General features: G+C 36.5%; 1 protein-coding gene across 1 annotated transcript; it reads right to left on the bottom strand.

Moving 5' to 3' along the window:
* Positions 1–1,681: 1,681 nt before the first annotated feature.
* Positions 1,682–11,068, bottom strand: LOC148277794 (uncharacterized). The gene is made up of 3 exons (XM_088232395.1): positions 10,911–11,068; positions 3,959–5,264; positions 1,682–1,699 (listed from the first exon to the last, which is right to left on the bottom strand). Exons 1-3 carry the CDS (start codon positions 11,066–11,068, stop codon positions 1,682–1,684), a joined length of 1,482 nt encoding a protein of 493 aa, XP_088088521.1.
* Positions 11,069–11,586: the final 518 nt, after the last annotated feature.

Below are 11,586 nucleotides of genomic sequence, written 5' to 3'. Positions count from 1 at the left end.
ATAAAGATTGAAAATCTAAGGTTATTAAAAAATAGAAATAAATTTATTTAGAAATACCATGCTTGAGTATGTCCAAATACTTGCAGACTGGCTGGATTTCCTCCCTAGGGAGTTATTCACATTTATATTTATTTCAACAGACTGGGAAAACATTTTTGAGAAGTCTAGGCATTTACAGGGCTTACGACCTGTCATTGGCTGGTTTAAGTGGCCACTTTTCACACTGTGTAACATTCACCATTCTGCCCATGTTTGAACATTCACATTTCCTCAACTCTTCTATATATTGACTTTTGTGAAGTAAAAGAGCTGAAACCTTTATCACGTGGGTTCATCCGGATGAACCAAATAACCTACTAGGCAACGCCTGAAAACAATTTTTCAATTTTTATACTTCTTCTTTTACCAGGTAGAAAAATGTCTAGACTTCCATATTCCCTTTTAAAAAATGTTTTTGCTCTCTGATGATATAGATTTAAATAAAATTCTTTGTCTATAAATTACCTTAACACAAAACTATTATTCAAGGGGAAAAAGGATAAAAAAGGAAAGAAGAAAGGAGGAGAGATTTAGGAAAATAAAGGAGATGTTTTTTCAGACGTGATTTAAACAGAGATAATGTAGTAACATCTTTGATGGTGCATGGGAGATTATTTCACAGTCGAGCCGCATGGACACTATATGAGTTAGAGAAGAAAGAGGAATTGTTTATGGGTATTAAAAGAGTGCTTTGAGAATTAGATCGAAGAGGTAAATCATGAACTGATAGGCGTTGAAAATTTTCGCGCAGGTATAAAGGAGCGTTAGGACTATGAAGTACATTGAACAGAAGTGAGAGGGAGTGATAGTCTCTTCGCTCTCTAATTTTGAGCCATTTCAGTTACCTACGATAATCAGAAATGTGCTCATATTACCAAAAATGTACCTTATGCATGTATTCTGAAGTCGTTCAAGTTTATTGAGTTGCTCACAGCATAAACCAGTCATGGAAACATCAGTGTAATCTATAATGGGTAGTATTAATGCTTGTACAAGAGTGCATTTAGTATTAATGGGTAAGAATTTTTGCAACCTTCTAAATGAGTGTAGACTGAAAAATATTTTGCGGCTTAATTTATTAGAATGAGCTTGCCAGCATAGATGTTCAAGTGAAGATACGTCCAGCTTACTGAGTAATCTTTGACTACTCGCAAACATAATTTGTGTTTAAGATGGGTTTACAAGGAAACAATACTCTTTTGTCCATGTTGACACGCAATTTAGTGTATAAGACATCGATTCTATTGCTTCGCTGGTGTTTTCAGGTCCACAATGAAGATATGGTTGTAAATCATCTGCATAGATATGATATGAACAATTGATACATTCTTCTATCAGATTGATAAACAGGGAAAATAGTAATGGTGATAAAACTCCTCCTCGAGGTACTCCAGCGACGATATCAACCCATTCCGATTGATGATCTGGTGTCTTGATACATTGTTGTCGAGCTTGTAAATACGATCCGAACCATTTTATAACCGGTTGTGTCATATTTAGTGTTTTGAGCCTAGCCAACAAAAGATCAAAATCCACAGAGTTGAAAGCGCTGCTGAAGTCGAGTAATGTTATCAAGGTTGACATTTTGTTATTCATTGCGTATCTAATGTCATATGTAACCTTAATCAAAGCGGTAGTTGTACTATGGCCCGCACGAAAACTGAATTGAAAAAAATGGTATTAACAAATTATTGTTAAAAACAAATAATAAAAATTAGTTAACAGTAAGTATATATAAGATAATATCATAATATCTGGTGCACAAAAATATTTGATACATAAATTTCAGAAAAAGATAATAATAAATAATAATACACATCAAAAACAGAGAAAAAATTGTACGAAAAATAAAGTTTTATTACGACATTAATAATTAGTTTTAAACAGTGCATTTAAGAACCCTTGAAAATGGATAATTGTCGTATTAAAAATGTCTACATCACAAGTAAATTTGTTGGTTAAGGAATGGAAACGCGGAATAGCAGATTGTCGTGCATAGTTAGTACCTACATACGTATGTACTCGTAGTTGCAAACAACTCCGTACTTTTAGTGACTCGATATGTAGTATTACATGTAGTATTATCACTGCGTGATACAATGAAAGCATCCACCCCTTTCCCGAAACTGTTCATAAAGATATCAATATCAATTTTTTAAAACTAATCAAGCGAAAATTTAATATTTCTTTACAATCAAACCACAAAAATAACAAAACAAATAAACTTTAAAAGCTTTCATTATACCCCTCAGTGCAGTATTGTCAATTTGTGATCAATCAAATACACATGGTCAGCACAATCACCTTTTTCTAATTTCCCAGTATGACAGTGGAGGAATACAGTGTTAGTTCCAAATTAAGACCGCGGCCGCACGCTCCAGATCCCGCATCGGAAAGGAAGAAGAACGTAGTAATACAAACAAATCAATCAACGACACGAAACCCAAATACATATAGGAAACATTAGAATAATTTGCCCAATACAACATGCACTCAATCAACAGAAGAAAAACAATACGTATCTATAACAAATCACAGAGGAACATCAAATTATCAAGACACTACCGGCAAAATCCTAACACAGATCCTAACATGATCTCTATCGAACTCAGGCGAAATTACTTTTCGTCATAGTACTGCATTCCTCGCAAAAACCTTTTTCCTAATACCAACAGTAGAAACAATCCTATGCAAAGACCTTAATCGTCCTTAAAATCTCTCAGACCTTAAAGCAGACGAAATGGGTCCTAGAGCATGGTCGGCGCGTGGTTCTCTTGAGTTAGTCTACTATTTAGATGAGTTAGTCTACTATCACTGTGTGATAGTATTTTTTATTTGAATTATCTTTCACAAAACAGTAAACAAAAAAAATCAAATAGAGATACTTGAATACAGGTCGAGAGTACGTGAAAAAGTATTAAAAAATATTTTTTTTTATTTATTGTATCAACTAGTTTACCGACCACAGATATATTAAACATCTATTTGGTGGTGCCGACCCAAGTATCGTACTATGAGACCAGCAAGTGTTATTTTTAATACACGTTTTATATTTCGTTATCACAAAAGTTTTTTTTTTTTTTTTTTAATTTTGGTCTTCCTCAAAGGTCTCCTCCTAACCAATGACATGAAGAAACGAGAAGCTTCTTAGTTTGTTTACTAAAATAATGTGTCTGTGCTGTAGATGCATATTAATAATGTTTTTTAACGCTTTTATGATTCACCAATTTATTTTAAGTTTGTGAGTCATTTTCAATGAGTCGTAAATGACTCGCTCTCAAAAAATGGAAATCAAGGTGTAGACGACCATGGTTCGAACCAAGGATCTCAAGGTCACGGACCAAAACCCGATTCTATTTTATTACTTTATCTCCATTAACTGACTAATATTTATAACTATTACAAAATTCCTAACTTAAAAATACTTATATTGTTGGCCTCGTGGTGTAATGGTCAGAGCTACCTACCATGCAAGAGGTCTCGGGCTCGATTCTCAAAATGGTTGATATAAAATATTTATTTAAAAAGGGTGTTTTCACACTAGAATATTTCATATTCCCTGGACTGGTACCTGAAGCGTAAGGCTGATCATCTCACCCTAATGTAACAAAATTGATCAAGATATGCTGCGATTGGCGTACTAATCCAGTGCGCTATGCGCCATTCAGTGCGTAAAGGGAATAGTGAATTCGTAGTATCTGGGTTGTGATTGAAAATAACTAAAAAATGCATTGTTCATTTAAAAAATACTTTTATTCAAAACAAATTCTAGCCTGCTACAACAGTGAAAATTATATTTGTTAAAAATATATAAAAAATAAAAATGATTAAAAACAAAGAAGTACACTGGTGGTTTTGTCATTCTAATATCATGGAATGACAAAACATTAATAAAAATCATGTCAAAAATTATAAGTACAATCACAAGCAATGAGGAATGCAAGGTTGTGGGCAAGGTGGTGGTGGAGGTGGTGCGCAAGGTGCTGGTGGGGGTGGTGGACAAGGTGGTGGTGGAGGTGGTGCGCAAGGTGCCGGTGGGGGTGGTGGTGGTGGGCAAGGTGGTGTTGGAGGTGGTGCGCAAGGTGCTGGTGGTGGTGGTGGGCAAGGTGGGGGTGGAGGTGGTGCGCAAGGTGCTGGTGGAGGTGGTGCGCAAGGTGCTGGTGGTGGTGGTGGACAAGGTGGTGGTGGAGGTGGTGCGCAAGGTGCCGGTGGGGGTGGTGGTGGTGGGCAAGGTGCTGGTGGTGGTGGTGGACAAGGTGGTGGTGGAGGTGGTGCGCAAGGTGCCGGTGGGGGTGGTGGTGGTGGGCAAGGTGGTGGTGGAGGTGGTGCGCAAGGTGCTGGTGGTGGTGGTGGGCAAGGTGGGGGTGGAGGTGGTGCGCAAGGTGCTGGTGGAGGTGGTGCGCAAGGTGCTGGTGGTGGTGGTGGACAAGGTGGTGGTGGAGGTGGTGCGCAAGGTGCCGGTGGGGGTGGTGGTGGTGGGCAAGGTGGTGGTGGAGGTGGTGCGCAAGGTGCTGGTGGTGGTGGTGGGCAAGGTGGGGGTGGAGGTGGTGCGCAAGGTGCTGGTGGGGGTGGTGGGCAAGGTGCTGGTGGAGGTGGTACGCAAGGTGCCGGTGGGGGTGGTGGTGGTGGGCAAGGTGGTGGTGGAGGTGGTGCACAAGGTGCTGGTGGTGGTGGTGGGCAAGGTGGTGGTTGAGGTGGTGCGCAAGGTGCTGGTGGAGGTGGTGGGCAAGGTAGTGGTGGAAGTGGCGCGCAAGGTGCTGTTGGGGGTGGTGGGCAAGGTGCTGGTGGAGGTGGTGCGCAAGGTGCTGGTGGGGGTGGTGGGCAAGGTGGTGGTGGAGGTGGTGCGCAAGGTGCTGGTGGGGGTGGTGGGCAAGGTGGTGGTGGAGGTGGTGCACAAGGTGCTGGTGGTGGTGGTGGGCAAGGTGGTGGTTGAGGTGGTGCGCAAGGTGCAGGTGGAGGTGGTGGGCAAGGTAGTAGTGGAGGTGGCGCGCAAGGTGCTGGTGGGGGTGGTGGGCAAGGTGCTGGTGGAGGTGGTGCGCAAGGTGCTGGTGGGGGTGGTGGGCAAGGTGGTGGTGGAGGTGGTGCGCAAGGTGCTGGTGGTGGTGGTGGTGATGGGCAAGGTGGTGGTGGAGGAGGTACGCAAGGTGCTGGTTGTGGTGGGCGGCAAGGTGGTGGAGGAGGTGCTGCACATTGAGCTGGTGGGAGTGGTGGTGCGCATGGAGCTGCTGGTAGTGGTAGCGGTAGAGGGAGTGAACAAGGTTCACATAATGGCAAAGAACATGGTTGCCTACATGGTAACGGATATGCGACCTAGAAAATAAATCAAAATATAAAACACGTTGTTTTTGCTAATCCTAATAATCAACATTCATTTTGAATAAATTTTACTCATTATTTTTTAATCTTCATAATAAACGCTATCGAAATTTTAAGCAGTTTATGATATTCGAATTAAAAAAGTATTTACCTGCACCAAGAGGAGTACCACACAGGAGAATTGAAGGAATGATTTAGAAGTCATCTTGTCTCTTCTACGAGAAAATGCAACTGAATAAATTATCATTTATGGATGGCCTTTTTATATCAATCAGTGGCCCGAATAAAGTGATGAATCGTATGATTCATATCTCCCATTTCCATTGAATCAGCGAAAAATGAAGAACAATATCACGTTTCGGATGATAATCCATTAACTTTTTATTTATTATTATTTATTTATTTAAACACCTTATTTACATAAACAGTTGACATGCCAATGCATAAGGGCGGGCATATTGCATTAAGGCAATTTCTTCTACCTACTTCAACCGTTCCATTTGAGATAATCAGTGGTATATGAACATATTGTAAGTGTATTATAAAATTTTCACTGTGGCATTCTATCCTTTCTACCTACCCCACGGGGAAACGGAGGGGTTGTTTGTTTAAATGAATTGTATGTTACATATTACTAGAACTAGGTTATGGTTCAACAATAAGGAAGTTCAGTCATCGCGGGGTAAAAATAAGAGCATTATAATAAAATAAATAAAACAACTTTGTTTCTAAACACGTTTTTTTCTACCGACCGGTTTCAAAGCCTTTCTTATGTTTATAGCTTTGAAACCTACCGAGATAAAAAAGCTTGTATTTATTTATTTTATTTTATTTATTTATTTCACATAAGACTTTTGATTTCTTATTTTCTACATGAACACCTCACATTTTCATCATGTTTATATTATGTTCTAGTTACAGTAGTTGGTATTTAAAATAATATATGCGAACACATAAACACGCATAAATGTATGCATAGATGTACATATACATATATAAATAAAAAGTAAAATCAATTATAATAATAATAAAAACGCTAACATAGTTTTGAAATCATAGAATTAAGAATAGTCCAGAAACCGCACACGCACATCAAACAGAAGGCGACTAAACTACTCATAAATGATTAGGTTTATGTTTTGATCCATTAGTTTCTTTGTAGACGTCGCTCAGTGCGCAACTCCTGATTTGAATTCAACTATGCCGTGTTGTGTCCTTTTAAAGTGAAAAAATACTGCTAGGATCTTAACGAAACAGGATGCAACCACATTTCATGTGTAATTAGCTAATGAATGTGTATATAACAAAAGCATTACTTTGAAATTAAATTATTTTGCCATCTGTCAGATTGTCGAAAAAACAAAATGGAAATTTCGTTAGTGTTTTTTCTATTACTGTTTGGTTTCACTAAATTGAATTTCAAAAAAATATTTTTTTAAATATTTTTATTTGATGAAATATTGTGGTATAAATATTTAAAATAATTTTTTTTATAGACGCATGCAATCATCTTTATAAATTTAAGTGAATATAGTTAAAAATATTTCAAGAAAGGTGGTGCCTAAGCGCCAAATTATTATAATGATCTAAGGAAGAGAAGAATTAAGAATATTGATATTTTTTCTATGAAGAAAAATTTGTTGGCTGGCGATGGTCAAATGGTGAATGTTAGTATAAAGTTGGATTTCTAGTAAAAAGGCATTTTAGTTCAAGATTAAAGAACACATGAGATATTAAAAAAAAAAAAAAATTAATTTTTCCAATCATCTCGTAAATTTTAATCACGATTTTAATAAGGATACAGGAGCTCAAATTTTACTTAATATTCCCCTAATATGTAATCAAATAACTTTTTAATACATCCCAATTTTTTATTTAAAAATTAACCAACCGTGTAACGTTCAACCACTAAGCCCGTCCCCTTCTTAACTCTTCCCCTAAAAATTCTGTGATATATTTCTGAATATTATAAACCTAATTTTAGTGCATCTTCTGGCATAGTGGTGTTTGCGTCCCCTTTAACTCTGCATATAATTTGTGAATTTTTTGTAAATAACATGTTTACTACGGTGACAATAAAGGCCATAGTGTATTTTAGTATTCGCATGTTGGAGTAGTGAAAGTCCCGACAAAGAGACGGGTACGTCTCGAAACCGGTAGACAGGAAAAGTCAGTGAGTGGTTAACCACTTATATAGTGTTTACTAACATTAATCATTATTTTGTTTATTTCTTACGAATTGTTTGTCAATTATTAAGATTTTGGGAAATATTTACATAAAATTACTTCGCGGTGAAAAAAAAAACTCGTTTTTAATTGGCTGACAGAATCACTTATTTGGATTATGAAGTACATCGTTATTTTAAAATTCATAAATATTTTACTTATTGACTTGCTTAATAAATAAATAAATAAAATAAATTAATTTCAACAATGTTTGATTATGTCCAAATGCTTGCAGACTGGCTGGATTTCCTCCCTAGGGAGTTGTTCATATTTAAATTTATTTCAACAGAGAGGGAAAACATTTTTGAGAAGGGAATATGGAAGTCTAGGCATTTACAGGGCTTATGGCCTGTCATTGGCCGCTTTATGCTAACCTCAGCGCGCTTAATCATGTTAAAAAATCTTCTTTTGAAGAATCATATTTTTCAAAATTTTACAACTCTCAATTTTGTAAGCATTTAAAAAATCATGATTTATAGTATTTCTGTATCTGAATAAACTTTAATTCTCCCTTTTACGAATTAAACGGAATCGCCGATATAGAAACCAATGAATCCGCACCAATTAATGTATGACATATCAGCAAATTATTTGTAAGCTTGTTGTGCATTTTTGTTATTATGAAATTAGTAATAACCAATCAAATAATATTATGTTAAATGTATTTAATATCAAAGAATTATTTTCGATGTTGTTTTAACTTTTTAAAAACAAATTATATCAAAAATATAAATTTAATAATAGTGTTTTATTTAATATTAATATGTTTTTTCACTATTCATTTCAACTACACAATTCAAAATTACGACATAATTCCGCTGAAATGAAAATATCATATTTTTTCTACCACCACATTTTCAGTTTCAGTTTTATTTTTCTTCAAAGCAGGTCGATTGTTCCAAATATAGAAAAACGGTTGTTCCAAATACAGACAAAAAAAACAAAGTTGATGTTTATAATTCATCGTGAAATCCAAAAACGTATTTATTTATTTATTCTTTTGCGGTTGCTGTATAAAATATAATATTCATTCACCGAGGGAAATATTTTATACAGTTTTGATAAATGTCCTAAATACATAGTTAACCGAATTTCATTTGGCCTGATCCATTCCTTAATATGTGCGCAACCTATTCCCACTATCCACTTCTTAAGATAATATTTATTATGTAAGAACATACTTGCTAATTGTCCTTCTTTTTCTTCTTCTTCAGCCTTGCTCTCACCCCTGCTGGATAAATAGGATCACCGAAATCTTATGCGTAAATTAGAATATCTGGGAATACACGGTGACTCATTTATATGGTTTATCTCTTATTTAGATAAAAGACTTCAGTAAATTATAGTTGAAGGATATAAATCTGGTTTTTTCTCCATTGCGTCTGGTGTACCACAGGGATCACACATTGGGCCACTTTTATTTAATGCCTATATTTATGATACTTAATTATGTTTCGAAAATTCCCATTACCTTTGTTATGCTGACGATATAAAAAAAAACAAAAATAAGATGTAGAGATGATTGTGCAAAATTACAACAAGACTTATATGCATGATCAAATAACTCTATTGAAAACAAAGTTCATATCAATGTTTCTAAATATTACAAAATATCGTTCACTCTAAATAAAAATGAAATTAAATATGACCATGATAAATGAAAATATAATTAGAGAAGCCAACAAAATACGTGACTAAGGAATTATTGTGGACTCAAAATTTTATTACAATGTCATAAAGATACAATAATTAAGAATAAAAAATGTCTGGATTTATCGTGCGGCTGGGTATATCTTTTAAAAACTTCAGTACATTTATAATGATATACATAAACATACGTACGCCCCCATTTTGAATATTGTTCTGCTATCTGGTCCCCTGTTGAATTTAAATTTAAAAATTGAATATTAATAGAATTGACAGTGTTGAAAAAATTCCTGAAACAAGTAGAATTCAAATTTCATTTGCATTTTCCAAATTAAATAGATTCGTGAAAATTTTAAAACCTTGATTCATTAACACATAGAAGAGATATCTTTGATCAGATCCTGCTTAACAAAATTGTAAAAAATAAATTTGATTCCCCAGAACTAATTAATCAACTTGTTTATCGTGTTCCCTCCAGACCAACTAGACTGTCTGATATTTTCTCCATTTCTAACATCAAAACTTATCATTGGAAACATTTTACCACCCTTCGTACAGGTGAAACATTTAACAAGAATTTTAAAAGTCTTTATTTAATTAACACTCCATATACACAAAAGAGAACTTATAGGCTTGATTCAGAATAACAGAGAATAGACGTTTTGTCATTTTTTGCTCTTTATTTCTCGTCATCAAATTAAATGCAAATTTCCATTTCTTCTTTTCTTCATTCATCCTTCACCACTTCTCATATTGATGAAACCTAAGTACCTTCTATTCCTTCCCATTATCTCTTTGTAATGCCCAAATTTGTTTATTCTTTTCTTTTTTTAATATTTAATGTAATTATTATTTATATATTTTAAACCGTCGTCTCTTCATTTTAGTATAATTAAGTGAATACACCATCAGAGATGAAGAACATTTTAGAGGATGTGAATAAAGAGACTTGACTTCTTTATTCACCGTTTCTAAAATGTTCTTGATTTATGTTGTAATATGTTAATATTAACAGCTCCTAAGGAGGTTGAGTCCAGTTCTCGTATACAAAAATTTGAACAACCTCAGAACATTATTAAGTGAATACATGTTATTGTATGGCAGGACTTTTATTTATATATACATTTTTAATAGTTTATATGAATAATAACTTAACCTGTACATCTGTTTGTATTCTAAAAAAATATATGAATAATATTTTTTGTTACTTTCCATGTTATTTTAAAAAGAGTTTCCCGTATACGGGCAAAATAAAAAAACCTTGCAATAGATTTCACTAAATGGCTACTCTCAAAAAAAAACTTAAAAAAGGAAAATGAGAGGGTATTATTATGTCTCGCGGTTTACTGATAAGAACCTTTGCCTACCATTTGCCGGGTTTGATTACCGGCATGGTCAAAATAAAATATGTATTTAAAAGTGCTCACTTTACTGTATTTCTTGCTGACCATGGACTGGATCTGCAGCGTAAGACATTCATGTAACCATAAATTAAGATGCATTGCAATTGTTATATTAACACAGAGCCTTATCCATCACTGGTTGCGAACAGGGAATTTGTGATAAATTTTCGAATTTTTAAACAGTTTTATGGGAGTCGATGAAATAATACAGAACATTTTATTTTTTTGTTTTCATTTATTTGTAGGACAAAATATGACATCTGATTGTTTCTTTAAAACAAATGGGCAAATATAATTAAGCGCAGTAAGGAGAGCATGGTGGAGGCGAAGATGGTGCGCAAGGTGTGGGTGGTGGGCAAGGTGGTGGTGGAGGTGGTCCGCATGGTGCTTGTGGTAGTGGAGGTGGTGGGCAAATTGGTGGTGGAGGTGGTGCGCATGGTACTGGTGGTGGTGGTGGGCAAGGTGGTGGTGGAGGTGGTGCGCATGGTGCTGGTGGTGGTGGTGGGCAAGGTGGTGGTAGAGGTGGTGCGCATGGTGCTGGAGGTGGAGGTGGGCAAGGTGGTGGAGGAGGTGGTGGGCAAGGTGGTAAAGGAGGTGGTGCGCATAGTGCTGGAGGTGGTGGTGGGCAAGGTGGTGGTGAAGGTGGTCCGCATGGTGCTGGTGGTGGTGGAGATGGTGGGCAACATGGTGGTGAAAGTGGTGCACATGATGCTGGTGCTGGTGGAGGGGGTGGGCATGGTGCTGGTGGTGGTGGAGGTGGTGAGCAAGGTGATGATGGAGGTGGTGCGTATAGTGCTGATGGTGGTGGTGGGCAAGGTGGTGGTGGAGGTTGTGGGCAAGATAATGGCGGAGGTGGTGGGCAAGGCGGTGGTGGAGGTGGTGCGCATGGGGCTTGTGGTAGTAGTGAGTAAGGTGCTGGGGGAGGTGGAGGTGCAAGTGGTTCACATGGTGCTGC

This window comes from Micrasema longulum, unplaced genomic scaffold, assembly GCF_059751315.1.
Source record: "Micrasema longulum isolate JH-2025_06_02 unplaced genomic scaffold, ASM5975131v1 h1tg000979l, whole genome shotgun sequence".
Taxonomy (NCBI): domain Eukaryota; kingdom Metazoa; phylum Arthropoda; class Insecta; order Trichoptera; family Brachycentridae; genus Micrasema; species Micrasema longulum.
The sequence above is the reverse complement of the archived record's forward strand: the minus strand, read 5'-3'. Positions and strand labels throughout refer to the sequence as shown.